At 33.2% G+C, this 16,005-nt stretch overlaps 1 protein-coding gene across 1 annotated transcript in view; it reads right to left on the reverse strand.

The window, feature by feature from the left end:
• LOC107675312 (netrin receptor UNC5C-like) overlaps positions 1–10,363 on the reverse strand; it is a gene marked incomplete at its 5' end in the record, with an annotated part of 57,796 nt that extends 47,433 nt beyond the window's left edge. The window contains 2 exons of the mRNA XM_016469612.1: positions 1,554–1,697; positions 10,130–10,363. Coding sequence (XP_016325098.1) covers positions 1,554–1,697; positions 10,130–10,363 — 378 coding nt within the window. The remainder of the gene's footprint in view (positions 1–1,553; positions 1,698–10,129) is intronic.
• Positions 10,364–16,005: the final 5,642 nt, after the last annotated feature.

The following is a 16,005-nucleotide window of genomic DNA, read 5'->3' on the forward strand; positions in this document are numbered from 1 at the left end:
GTTTTTCGAACCACCAAGCATGAGAGCATGTTCTAGTACACCCCCAAAACAAATTCAAGACATTGTAAAAGAGCATAATAGGACCCCTTTAAGCAATATCACACGAGTCCAGGGCAGTCGTGGGGGGCAGTTGTGGCCTAATGGATAGAGAGTCGGACTTGTAACCCGAAGGTCGCAGGTCCGGCAGGAATTGTCGGTGTGGGGAGTGAATAACCAGTGCTCTCTCCATTCAATACCACGACTGAGGTGAGACCCTGGTTGAGCAAGAAACCAAACCCCCAACTGCTCCCCAGGCCCCGCAGCATTGGCTGCCCACTGCTCCGGGTGTGTGTTCACGGTGTGTGTGTGTGCACTTGGATGGGTTAAATGCAGAGCAAAAATTCCAAATATGGGTCCCCATACTTGGCCACACGTCACTTCACTTTCACTTTCAGTATCACACGAGTGCTGTTTTTGTCCCAAATGTGCAAATGTGGTATTGATTTTATACAGCAGTTCACTAAATAAGAAGCTACTGTTATATTTTAGACACAATATTGTATGTTTTTGATCAGTTTTTATATTACCTATTAAAGCCACAGCAGAACTGTTGTGTGTCTCCAAGCAACACAGTTTCTGAAAGCAACTAATTTTGAACAAATCGGGTGAACCAATCATTTAATGGCCCATTCATAAAGAGAGCCGTTTACTTCATTCCTGAATGAATCAGCAGTTTGAATGAATCGAATGAATGAATGACTCAATTACTTACTCAGTAAAACATTTACTGCCACCTACTGGCAATTTTAGTTTCTTATTAATAGAGTATAATTTCATAAAAAATTATTTCATATTTACATATTAATAAAAAATCTGAAAATAAAAAAATCCATATTAACAAAACATTTATTTATTAAAGGGATAGTTCACCCAAAAATTTAAAATGAAAAAAAAAAAAGAATGAAATTTTTTTTTTAAAATCTTTCTAAACCTACTTTTTGTAATATCTATTTCATGCATTCATCTATCTATCTATCTATCTATCTATCTATCTATCTATCTGTCTATCTGTCTATCTGTTGATTTATTTAGCTCTGATCCTGAAAGCATCCAGATGAGAGGAAGTTTATTGTGTTGTACTGCCAGTCAGCTTCAGTCTCCATGTCCCTGTGTCTCTCTCACACACACACTCAACCCGAGACGACAGAGGTAGAGTGAAGTGCCCTTGGGCCGCACCGATAACCTGCTCCCAACTCACACACACTCAAGATGAACTGCAGGAAATTAACAAGATTAATACAACCATAAAGCAATATCCAGACAGTCCCCCGTGTTTGTGAGTGTGTGTGTGTGCTCCAGACAGTCTCCTGTCTGCAGACCCTGATCTGCATAAATACTCCATTACCTTCATCCAGCTTACAGACTTTCTCACAGACCGTGTGTGTCAATAAACATGAAGCCAAAGTGTCTGTCAGACAGAGAAATCTCCTGCAGTCAGAGCAGACAGAGCAAAGACTCCTCTCATAAAAGCACTGTGTGTGTGTGTGTGTGTGTGTGTGTGTTTATATACTCACATGCGATGCGGACGTGCACCTTGCGGCTCTTGGTGGTTCCTGCGGAGCTCCAGGCGACACATTGGCACCAGTAATCTTCCAAACCAAACAACTCCTCCACCTGCTGCCGGGAGATCTCGATCCGTGCTTCCCTCACCACCAAACCTGCACACACACACGCATCAGACTCACGTCGCCAGACGTTTGACTATCGGCACAATGTCTGGTCCACACTGATTGACAACACATACAGAATTTAAAAAAAAAAACAAAAAAAAAACAAAACTTTTTTATGTAACAAGGCAATCCGCAATTTCTGCATTACAAGTACTTGCAAAGAAAGTGTAGCTGCATGAGTTTTGTGAGAGTCAGCTGATCAAAGAATCCTCAGGATGGCTGTGCATACTTATCTAAAAAATATGCCAAGAACTAAACAAGAGACAGGATTTTTGTGTAAACATTCCCGTCTCAAAGCGTTCCTGTACCTCAGTCGGCAGAGTAAGCAATCTCAAGGTCATGGGTTCGAATTGATAAACTGTACAGTTTGAATGCAATTAAAGTCAGATAGGATAAAAGTGTGTGTCAGATGCAATAAATGTTAAACGTGCAAACATCAGCCTTATGCCCAATCCTGCTTCAATAACTGGACATCTCTGAATGAGAGCACATCTTCAAAAGATATTAAACTGCATGTTTTAAAACTTTTAAATTCATGGTTAAAAACTGGCAGCTGTGGTTGACAGAAATTAAATGGAAAAAATAAAACAAATAAATAATAAACAACAAAAAAAATAACTTGATGACAAAATGTAAAAAAAAACACCAAAATGTACATTACTGATAGCAAATTGAGAAGAAAAAAAAAAATAATAATAAATGTAATATTTGTAATAATGTAAATGTAAATTTGTAAATGTAATAATATGTAAAATATAATCATATGTGTCATGTATGGACTTCTGGGAATGTTCCTTTACTGTTTAATGTTCCTTTTTTTTTACCATAAATTGTACAATAATTCATAGTTTTGAATTAAACCATAATTAATTGTCATTGTAGGGTCACAAAAATATTATTTGATATGACTAAATCAACATGCCTACATTAGGTTACAGAGGGGGTTCCTATAAACTTTTTTGTTAGCAAAGCCTCTTTGATATACAATATTTCATATTTGAATAATCTAAAAACACATTCACATTCATGGTTCTCTGATGTCTATTAATGTTCGCACTGACATGAAGGTAAACATACAATATTTAATCTAGTTTAATTGTTGTGTTTAATTTTTGATTGATTGTTTTTATTTTACATTTATTTATTTATTTTAATTTTACTTTTTTTTATTAATTAGGTTTTTATTAACTCCCTCTCCCTCATAGTCAGATCATGTAGAAATAATAAATGGTAACAATTTGAAAACATAACTGCAAAAAAAAAAAGTGTTACTTGAATCAAAATAAACATTAAATGAAATAAAATATAAATAAACAATTAAACTTATTTTATCTAATTTAGTTGCCAAGGCAACTTTTCTCATTTTCATTTAGTTTAACTTGAAGTACTAAAATAACTAATATTAAATAACACTAATAAATAACAATTACTAAAAACAAAAACTTATAAAATGACAAAAACACAACACAATTATAAAAATATTAACTAAAATTAAAGTGAAAAGAAAAGGCTTAAATATAAAATATAATTCAGAATATTAACAAAAACTATAATAGAATATCAGTGATACTAAAATAACACGTATTCAAGAACATTTCCCTCATGTTGTCCAAATCTGTATGACCGTGGAACTGTATGAACGTGTAAAATGTTCACACGAAATTGCATAAATCAGGCCTGACAAAGCTGTTGACATTTTTGTGTACAAAGTTCCTCAGATGCCCTGTGAACAGCTAAATCTAATTTAATTAGATTTAATTATATCGCATGGAATTGATCTTACTGATACAGATATCGTACCTCAAAGTGATGATGTTACTGGCTTGTGATTCTACAAATCTCCCACCACGTCAGTGCCGATCACACCGATGTCACATGATGCAAGTGAGATATTTTTATATATATTTTAGTGCTCTGCCAGCAGACTTCTGTTGTACATGTATAAATAATGAACCCCTCAATGTCTCCATGAAATATTCCCTGATAGAAATCAATAGTTCACACTTACCCTCTGTGTTTATTTGTTTAGTGCTTTGGGTTTTTGTGTTTATGGCAGAATTTGGTGCAGAATGCTGGATGTGAACGGCAGAAACCTGTAGCCTTGAACAGAAGGAGTGAGGTGAAAAGACACACTTACACACATGAATGTTCAAACAAACATCATTCATGGTCAAGCAGCTATAAAAGAGCATAGAGCAGGATTCACACAGGATGAGGTGAAGAATGATGATCTAACTTTATGGTATACACACTCAAGAACTCGATGCAGTGAGTGACACAGACAGACAGACACACTGCAGGGATTTTGCGTTGTTTTCTTTAAAATATACTTACAACAAGATACATTTATTTGAGAAGCAAATTTCATAGGATATAAGACTTGCTTTCAGAGAATATATCTATGTATGAACAAATAATGTTTTTTCTTCTTGTATTAAGCATTAATTTTACAGTGAATTTATGCTTAAAACATTTTCCACTCAAGTCAAGATCATGAGAAAATGGATGGAAATCAAGTTGTGATCATGAAAAAACAAGACAAAAAATAATAATGCATGTTCTCTTAATTCTGTAATTTTTATTCTTAAATGATTTAATTTGCTTTAATTTTGAAAACAAGAAATACTGATTAAGAAAATGATTTTTGCAGTGCACACACACACACACACAAAGAAATTGAACGACTAACAGACAGACAACGCGAAATAAAAAAATTAAAATACCAAACAAACTATAATTATTTAAAATAGATGTTAAAAAACAAATAGGAAACTCGATTTGCATCACCTAAAGTTTTTGCAAGGCAGCAGAAACAATACAAGGCGGCTAAAGATGATTAAAAAGATGCAAGAAAGAAATGACCAATCACAAATCAGTATGCAAATAAATGTAAGTAAGAAGACCAATCACTAAACAGAATGCACTGTCAATTACATTTTGTGTGCAAAACATTCTATCGTAGTCACTGGGAGATTCTGAGGAACTTTTATCTTAAAGTGTACAAAAAATAGTGACGGTACATCTCAGGCTGAAATTATCTAAAAATTGCATTTTTGCACTATTTGCATCTTTTAGAAAAAGACTTGAAATATTTTTCTCCATATATATCTGCAGTTAATTAAGCTCACGAATAGTCGCTTAACGTACAAAAAATGTTTTGGGACGTGGAACTCGGCACAGTTTGTCATTCCACATATGTTTTAAGTATTCCACGTTTGTTTTGTATGGGGTGTCAAATAATTGCAGTGTATAATGTAAAATGCAGTATTTCAAGACAAAACAAGGTTGCATGTTGTAAATAGAAATGCAAAGATGCAATACATTTCATCCACACCTGTGAACAAGAATTGCATTTCATTGATGAAAGGGGTTGTTTGGATTGCAAAAATATGTAGACAAAATGCATATCTCATTCAGAGCATGAGCATTTTGTGGATGAACTCACAAATCTCTGAGATACTCTGAAGGAAGAACCAGAGCAACATCTATAGACCAATGTAAGTCTGTTTTTGTAAGTTTTTTTTTTCACCTGTTTTATTGTCCAGCAAGTGAAAATCATGTGTCTGACCACTTAAGGTACCAGCTCACCTCTCCTCAACAACACACATGATTTGAGGAATCATTCAAGTCTGAACACAATCACTGCAGGACGACCCACACTGAACCTTAACATTTAATGTTAGAGGTTTGTGCAAAGCACTATGAGCACTAGCAATAATAATATTGCCTAAAAAACACCTCTAACATTGACTGCTGGATGAATATCAATACAGCGCAGCCTTGCAAGCATAAAAACGCACAAAGCATGTAAAAGCACACATACATAAACGCAGGCAGAAAATCAATGACAGCAATAATGGGATGGGGTGCGTTTACAATAAGATCTGTAAGTACACACAAACACACACAAACACACACACTTTTGTTTTGGATTATTGTGAATAAAAACTGAATTCCTGTTGCAATTTTCTCTTTGGGACGTCTGTCAAGAACAGACAACGCAGATGAATCTGAAACATTGAAAAACTGTGCATGCGAGTATATTGTTCACAAACATACTCTACTGTTCAAAGGTTTGGGATCAGTAATTTTTTTTTAAAGAAATCAATTGCTTTATTCAGCTAGGATGCAACAAATAGATCAAAAGTGACAGTAAAGACATTTATAATCTATAACAAAAGATTTCTATTTCAAATAAATGCTGTTCTTTTGAGCTTTCTATTCATCAAAAAATCCTGAAGAAAATGTATCATGGTTTCCACAAAAAATATGAAGCAGAACAACTGTTTTAAAAATTGACAATAATCATAACTGTTTCTTAAAGAGCAAATCAGCATAGTAGAATAATTTCTGAAGGAACATGTGCCACTGAAGACTGCTGAAAATTCAGCTTTGCATCACAGAAATAAATTACATTTTACATTATATACAAATAGAAAACAGTTATTTTCAATTGTAATAATATTTCACAATATTACTGTATTTACTGCATTTTTGATCAAATAAATGCAGCCTTGGTGAGCAGAAGAGACCTATTCCGAAAGCATTAAAAAATCTTACTGACCTCAAACATTTGAATGGTAGTTTATATTTTCAATAAATGAGCTTCAAGACTGAGATGTTTAAATGCAATCCCAGAATTCAAATTCAGTTGCATAAAAGCAGCTAGAGTCAGTAAATTTGATTAATTTCTGTGAATCAGTTCAAACTGTTATTTCCAATGAATCAAGTGATTCAAGGATTCATTTTAATGATCACTCCAAAAAACATTCATGGATGTCCCTGTGCAGCATTTTTCATGCATTAAAAATATTAGATGAATACTTCAACAATATTTTTTTTTCTAATTATGTTATACATTCAGTTTTTATAAGCTTAAATCCCATCACTATTGCCCACCAAAAGATAAATGATCGTTCTTCTAGAAAACAATGGAAACTTACTTGACTTTGTGAATATGGCGGATGTTTTTCTGAACGCCGTTCTGTTGTGTAAATATACTAACACTGTTTAAACGAGGCCCTCTGAGACCAAGACCGCAGCAGGAAAGAGTCTTTCTGACTGAACCAGATAATGAGGCTCAATCTGAATCTTCTGCGCAATTTGGAAACACAAAACACTCATCACACACACCATGAGCCGATTACACACCAGCTTTCATGACAAGGAACAGATTTAACCTTGTTTACTCACAATTGCCAAAACGAACAATGAAATTGATTCATAACGATATTACACCATCCCAAATAGAGACAGATAGCGATGCCAGAGGGAGCTCGTGGCCGGCGAACAAAGACAGACCTAAACCAAACAGTGAGAGTGAAAATCTAATTAAAAGCATAAACTTTATCTCTCTCGCTCTCTCTCTCTAAATCTCTTTCTCTCTCACACGCACTATAGTTTTTTATGATAAACGTTACCATCGCACATTAAGGCCACTCGATAAAGTTCAATGATAGTGTTTAGAGCAGCTGGCCTCGTTTCGGCGGCCCGTAATAACTCCACGCTCTGACCCCGAGTAATATCCGAGGTGTGATTATGACAGTAAAGTTTCCACCGCAGAGATATTAGAGCAGAATTACTGCGGCGGGTTGATATCAAAGATCCATTAGAGTCATTAGCTCAATAGGAGCTTGTTAACCTCTGCGTAATGAATTGAGCTCTTCGCTCGCCCACACCGAGCTGCGGTGAGGTGATTGCGCTTCAGCCTCAGCCAATACGTGCTGTTTTTGCTCTGAATGATCGAACTAACCTAACCTTGAAATGCACGGCAGTGTTTCTGTCTTCTACAGCATACATTAGGCCTAAAACATATGCAAATATGTGAGCGCAAAAGCTTGGTTTCATTTTAAGATTGTTGCATTCTTAGTGCTGCTGCAATTGAGTGCTATAGGTGAAACATTCACCTAAAACGTCTTATTCTATAGCTAGATTTCTCATTCAGTCTGGGGTCAGTAAATTATTACTGTTATTCAGCAAGGATGCATTAAATTGATCAAAAGCGATTTCTGAAGGATCCTGTGACACTGAAGACTGGAGTAATGATGCTTAAAAAATTCAGCTTTGCATCACAGGAATAAATTGCATTTTACAAAATATTACAATAGAAAACAGTCATTTTAAATTGTAATAATATTTCACAATATTACTGATTTTACTGCATTTTTTAACAAATAAATGCAGCCTTGGTGAGCAGAAGAGACTTCTGTAAACATTAAACAGTCTTACAATCCCCAAACTTCTGAACATGGTAGTCGATAATTAAAATCTTTAATTTATGTTTCATTAGCACTTATTCATCTTCTTCATACCAGTACAGTAACCAGTAATACCAATATGCCAATACCCATCTGCTCTGCACTTTTATGTCACTGCAAGTTTCCTTGTATAAAACATTTTGAAAGTGGAAAAGAAATGACTATGAATTGTAACACATTAGCATTTGACTATCACCAAAAGTGGATCTGGATCACTCACTGTTCTTGGCTTTTACTCTGTATGAAAAGATATTTATGCATTTGGCAGATGCTCTGATTTGCATTGGATGTATACATACCATATCATCAGTTCATGCATTCCCTGGGAATCGAACCCATGACCTTGGCACTGCTAATGCAATGCAATACAGTTTGAGCTACAGAATTGTGACCGAAAAAGACAACAGACACTGTTGTTTTGCTCACCTGATTAAATCAACAACACTCTTAAAAACAGAACAACACTTTTTGGCTCCTCAAACGCATGTTAAAGGTTCTTCTTGAAACCATAAAACCAATAAAACACCTTTTTTATTGCGAGTGCATACCTTATTTATTTAATTATTTCACTCGGAATCTCTAGTATCTTCTGTTTAAAAGACAATTATTAAAGAATAATGTTATCGATTTAACTGCACTGACACTATCCATCGGAGGACAAAATCTGAACTGAATTGAGCCGGATGACACTAACTTTGCAACATTGACACTGTTATTGAACTGAATTTAATCAACATTGAACTTACTTAAGCTGAACAATGACTCTATTGTAGATTAGTTTTTGTAGCTACGTAAAAATATGATGTAGGACTTACTTTGAAACAATTTTCACTCAGAAATTGCTAGCAAATTTTACAAAGACATTTAAAAATTTTTAAATGTAAAAAATTTTACATTTTAAAAATGTAAAAAAAATAAATAAATAAAAATGTAAAGAACATTTTAAGTAGAAAGACTGAAGTAGTATTTTCTTGTAAAATGTACTCCAATGTTTTATTTACAACTTTGGAAAAAAAAAAAAAAATGTTTTACGGTGGCTGAATTAAACTTGTTTCATAATTGATGACCTTTGCAACACTGACAGTTTTTGAACTGAATTGAATCAACATTGAACTTACTTGAGCTGAATAATGACTATTGTAGATTAGTTTTTGTAGCTACTTATACACTGAAAAAATATGATGTAGGACTTACTTTGAAACAATTTTCACTCAGAAATTGCTAGCAAATTTTACAAAGAATTTTAAAAAAATTTACAATTTAAAAAATTTCAACATTTAAACATTTAAAATGTAAAAATTAAAACAAAATTAATTTTAAATTTAAAAAAATTTAAATTTAAAAAATGTTTTTACATTTTTTTTTTAAATAAAAAAAAATTACATTTAAGAAAAATTTAAAGTAGAAAGACTGAAGTATTATTTTCTTGCAAAATGTACTCCATTTTTTTTTTACAACTATGAAAAAAAAAAAACATTTTTACAGTGTGGCTGAATTAAACTTGTTTCATAATTGATGAACTTTGCAACACTGACAGTTTTTAAACTGAATTGAATCAACATTGAACTAAATTGATCTGAATTCATAATTGCGAGATATAAACTCAGAATTGCAGCATATAAACGCAGAATTGCAAGATATACACTTGCAATTCTGAGAAAAATATCAGAATTGTGCGATATTCTGTAAATCACAATTGTGAGAAAAGAAGTCAGAATTGCGAGATATAAACTCGAAATTCTGACTTTCTTTTTGAAATTCAGACATTTTTTCTCAGAATTGTGAGATAAAAAGTTTTTTTGGTTTGTTTTTATCCCATGGCGGAAACAAGCTTCCATATATATCCACGGTCAGTGAAAGTGGTCTAGGTCGTGTCTCTGATCACAGTTGGTGTTGACTATACTTACTCCCTGTGTCCATAGCAGTCATATAAAGAAGCCTTCATAAAAAAGCTCTCATAACATCACATAAATAATACACAAACCTGTACGTGTCAGGAAGGGGTTTATCTATCTCTCTAGCAGCACCTTTAGCAATGAAAACCATGAATAAAGCAGAGCTATCACATTTTTATTGCACCTCAGAAAAGGCTGTAATGTTTCCGACCCATAAAGGAGAGTGATGCTGTGTGTGTGTGTGTGTGTGTGTGTGTGTGTGACTGACCCGACGTCTCGTCCACCCGCTCCTCTATGGTGTGTTCTCTTTGATGGACCCACTCGCCGTTGCATTTGAAGTAGATCTGAGCGGCAGGCGTGGCCGTGCAGTAGAGATTGACAGCTTTGTTCTTGATGATGTAAGCGTCCTCCGGCTCCAGCAGGAAGTGTGGGAGGGGCTCTGGAGGGTCGCTGGGGAAGGTCTCTGGCAGCTCACCCAATCCCAACAGGAAGTCATCATCACCTGGGAAAAAAAACACAGACAACATAAAACATCAGGAAGTGAGTGGGAAATGTAAAGAAGCGTACTGCTTTTTGATGCATTTCAAAATTTCCATTAGATGATGGGCTTGCAAATCATCGATTCCAGCACGCATTAAAAAGTCTGGGGTCAGTAAGATTTTTTGAAAGAAATTAATACTTTAATTTAGCAAAGATGTATGAGGGTGATCATTTTAATTTCAATTCCAGCACGCATTAAAAAGTCTGGGGTCAGTAAGATTTTCGAAAGAAATTAATACTTTAATTTAGCAAAGATGTATGAGGGTGATCATTTTAATTTCAATTCCAGCACGCATTAAAAAGTCTGGGGTCAGTAAGATTTTCGAAAGAAATTAATACTTTAATTTAGCAAAGATGTATGAGGGTGATCATTTTAATTTCAATTCCAGCACGCATTAAAAAGTCTGGGGTCAGTAAGATTTTCGAAAGAAATTAATACTTTAATTTAGCAAAGATGTATGAGGGTGATCATTTTCATTTACGTTTTGAAATATATTAAAACAGTTATTTTAAATTGTAATAATATTTCACATCATTACTAATTTAATTTATACTTTAAAATACATTACAACATAAAAGCACGTTAAAATATAAAACAGCTATTTTAAATTGTAAAAATATTTCGCTGTATTACTGTTCAAAAGTGGTTATTTTAATGAACATTTTAAAAGATATTACAATATAAAACACCTTTGGGTGACAAGTCCGACTCTCTAAGCATTAGGCCACGACTAATCAAATATTACTAATCAAACATGATATTTTTATTTATTTTGTCAAATATATTACAATATAAAACAGTTATATTAGTTTGTAATCATATTTCACAATAATACTATTACAATAGAAAACTTATTTTAAATTGTAAGACTATTTCACAGTATTACTATTAACAGTTATTTTAAATTGCAATAACATTTCATTACATTACTAATCAGAAGTGATCAATGTAATTTACATTTTAAATATATTACCATATAAAACAGTAATTTTAAATTGTAATAATATTTCACAATATTACTGTGCCTTTGAATGGTGGTGTACATTTGAAGCATTGTATGAAATTAGGTTTAGAATGCATAACACATCTCTCAATATCTCAAAATAAACTTTTGCAACGAAAATCCCCATTACGCCAATTTATTCACAAATGTCAGTTTTCTCAGAGCCTCTTATACTGTAATTTGCGTCTGCCGAGCTCGTTTGGGGCCCGGAGAGGCTTCACACGCAAAAACTGTTTTTGGGTCTCATTATGAAACAGGATCTCACAGTCGTCTCTAAGTGATCCCTGGTTAATGGAGTAACTGCAGCTTATTTTTAGCTCAAGTTCAAATAAACACGACGTTGTGAGATCTCTGACGTTCTCTTTTACGCTCCCTCTATCATTCCTACTCTTTGCTTTGAATGAATAAACTTATAAATGAATGAACAGATGGATAAATACATTTCTGTCAGGACCACTATCGTCAAAGATGATTGACAATTATACAGTTTGGATTGGCGGTATGGTTCTGTTCTGGGCAAGAACTCCCTGCGCATCCATGCAGCCTAGCATGGATGAGAGCAGGGACAGCAGCAATAACCCCCCCAGGGTAAACAGAACAGAACCAACATAAATGTATTGCAGATATATCATTAAAGTTCAATAATTTTATGTACACATTTTAGAATCAGTCTGATTCAAGGAGAATCAGAAGAATGAATCCTGACTGACAGAGGAGGAGCTGGGGATGGAGGAGGGTAATTAGCTATTGAGCAATGCGAAAACTGCTGATAATACTGAGGGACCTTATATATGAATGCTTAGATAGGTGTCATATTCCTATAGGTAGATGGGGATCAGCTGAAGGTCAGCTGATGCGAGCTTGACTAACGTGACCTGCCAGAACTAACGCTACGCTTGATACTTGAACGAATGAATCTACGAACTAAATGTGAATGGATGAATGGATTAACAAACAAATCAATGAACATATGAATGAACAAACAAATGAACATGACTGAATAAATTAACGAACAGACAAAAGAACAAACATACAGTGAATTAACAAAATAATGAACAAAATTATGAACATGGGCAAGAATTAATGTATGAACATATGAATAAACAGATCAAATGAACAAACAAATGAATGAATCTATGAACAAAGACTGGATGTATGAACAAACGAATGAAAGAACACTGTAATAGACAAACTGAATAAACGAAGGAATGAATCTACAAACAAATGAACAAACAAGGATGGATGAATTAATAAACGGATGAACGAATGAATGAATATGAGAATGTACATGTATGGACAAAAGTACATGTACATGGACAAAAGTACAAACATGAATTAAAGTAATGAATGAACAATTGAAGAAATGATCGAATGAAAAACCGAATGAAAGAATGAACAAATGACAGAATAAACTAATAAATTAATGAACAAAAATGAATGAATGAATGAACAAACAATCTAATGAATGAACAAATGAACATGACTGAATAAATTAAACAGAAAAAAGAATATATGATTTAATGTAATGAATAAATATGGACATATGAGCAAATAAATGATCAAACTAATGAAAGAATGATGGAATAAATTGACAAGCAAACTAATAAACTAATGAACAAAAAATAATCAAACATGAATGAATGGATGAATCAATCAACAAACTGACAAATAAAAAACCATAATTAGACAAAGAACAGACAAATTAAAAAAACTAATGAATGAACAGATGAACATGACTAATATAATGAATGAACAGACAATAGAACAAACATATCAATTAAAGCAATGAATGATCAATTAAAGATTTGATCAACTAATTAAAGAATGAAGAAATCATTCAATAAATTAACAAACTAATAAACTAACGAACAAAACCAATGAACTATGAATTAATCAATTACCAAACAAATGAACCAAAGAGAAAAGAAATGGACAAATGAACAGAACAACAAAGAAACTAATGAATGAACAAATGAACATGAATGAATAAATGAACCAAGAGACAAAAGAATTAACAAATTAATAAATTAGTATAAAACAATTCAATGAACAAGAATGAACAAATCACAGAATAAATGAACAAATTAACTAATAACTTGAGCGAATGAACGAAAAACCAACAAACATACGAATGAATAAATCAATAAACTAATGAATCCAAGAACACAGAAAAAGACAAATGAGCAGAACAACAAATAAACTAATGGATGAACAAATGAACATGACTGAATAGACAAAAGAACAAGCATGAATCTAAGTAATGAATGAATATATGAACAAATAAATGAACAAACTAATGAAAGAATGAACAAACAAATGGCTGAATTTCAATTCAATTCAAGTTTATTTGTATAGTGCTTTTCACGATGCAAATCGTTGCAAAGCAGCTTTACAGAAAATTTAAGTTTCTACATTATATTTAGTAATTAGAATTGATGGACAGATCAGTTAAAAACTCTCCTGTTCATGTCTGTAACACTGCTTTCACTGCCAGCACAAATGCAGAGATCTTCAATATTACACAGACACACACACACACACACACATGCACATAATGGATGGATCGTAACCCAAGACGCATCGATCCCTGGAGTCATCAATACATACACCGGATACTACCATTACACTAACACACACACAGTAAAACGACATGGCACGAGCAGCAGATTATTATTGAATGCCTCCATTAGATGCCCGCTGACCCGTCCGATGGCACGCAGTCCGGCTCATAACTCTTCTCTGACTGTCTCACACACACACACTGAGCTGCTTTCACCCCAAATTAACACTCTGTAGGGTACATTACCTTCCATTAACGGGTCACGGCACAGCCATGCTATCTAATGATGGGCCGAGGGCCGCGTCTGTTTTGTTTGGGTCTGTGTCGTGTTTGCAAATGTTATTATGAGACAAATGATCTGAGATGATTCATTTATTTAAATCCCAGATTAATCTTATACACACAAACAGTCTCACTGTTATCTACTCTATTAAAACACACAAACAAACCTGATACTCTTCAAATAAAAGGCCTGAAACATGCGTTAAGTGGGGGAATTTTTAGAAACCTCACAATTCAGTGTGACTCAATTCTGGGAATCATGATTCAATCCTAAATGGGTTTATTGAATACCAAATTTAAACTATTAAACATATTTACTTATATGTACTTAATAAATTAACTAACTAAATAGCTTCAAAACATAAAAGCAAATACATTTTCCATCAAGAATGGATGAATGAATATGTGAACGAACAAAAATCAGTGAACATATGAATAAATAGATGAATCATTCAAAAGGTCATGAATGAAAGAACACAGTAATAGACACATGAACAGAACAATAAATAAACGAACAAATGAACAAGTGAACACGACTGAATAAATGAATAAACAGAAAAAAAGCAAATATATGACAAATTGTAAAACAATGAATTAATTTATGAACACACGAACAGACTAATGCAAGAATGAATGAATGAATAAATAAACAGACGAACAAATATAAATTAAATGAACTGATTAAATGAATCTAAGAACAAATGAATAAACAAGAAGGGATAAATCTACAAATGAATGAACAAACAAGAATGAAGGAAATAATCTACAATACAATGAACACACAAGAACGAATGATTCTGCGAACGAGTGAATAAAAACAACGAAGGAATGAATCTATGAACACATGAACAAATAAGAATGAAGAAATGAATCTAAGAACAAATGAACAAGCAAGAATGAAGGAATGAATCTACAAACTAATGAACAAACAAGAATGAATGAATCTATGAATGAACAAACAAACAACAATGAAGGAATTAATCTACAAACAAATGAACAAACAAGAAGGAATTAAACTATGATCACATGAACAAACAAGAATAAACGAATGGATCTAAGAATAAACGAACAAACAATAATGAAGGAATGAATCTACAAACTAATGAACAAACAAGAATGAATGAATGAATCTATGAACGAATGAACAAACAAACAAGAATGAATGAAGGAATGAATCTATGAACAACTGAACAAACTAATGAACAAACAAGAATGAAGGAATTAATCTATGAATGAATGAACAAACAAGAATGAAGGAATGATTCTATGAACAACTGAACAAACTAATGAACAAACAAGAATGAAGGAATGAATCTATGAACGAATGAACAAACAAACAAGAATGAATGAATTAACCTATGAACGAATGAACAAACAAACAAGAATGAATGAATTAACCTATGAACGAATGAACAAACGAACAAACAAGAATGAATGAATGAATCTATGAACGAATGAACAAACAAACAAGAATGAAGGACTGAATCTATGAACAACTGAACAAACTAATGAACAAACAAGAATGAAGGAATGAATCTATGAACAACTGAACAAACTAATGAACAAACAAGAATGAAGGAATGATTCTATGAACAACTGAACAAACTAATGAACAAACAAGAATGAAGGAATTAATCTATGAACGAATGAACAAACAAACAAGAATGAATGAATTAACCTATGAACGAATGAACAAACAAACAAGAATGAAGAAATGAATCTATGAACGAATGAACAAACAAACAAGAATGAAGGAAT

This window comes from Sinocyclocheilus anshuiensis, unplaced genomic scaffold (genome assembly GCF_001515605.1).
Source record: "Sinocyclocheilus anshuiensis isolate Anshui unplaced genomic scaffold, SAMN03320099.WGS_v1.1 scaffold1820, whole genome shotgun sequence".
Taxonomy (NCBI): Eukaryota; Metazoa; Chordata; class Actinopteri; order Cypriniformes; family Cyprinidae; genus Sinocyclocheilus; species Sinocyclocheilus anshuiensis.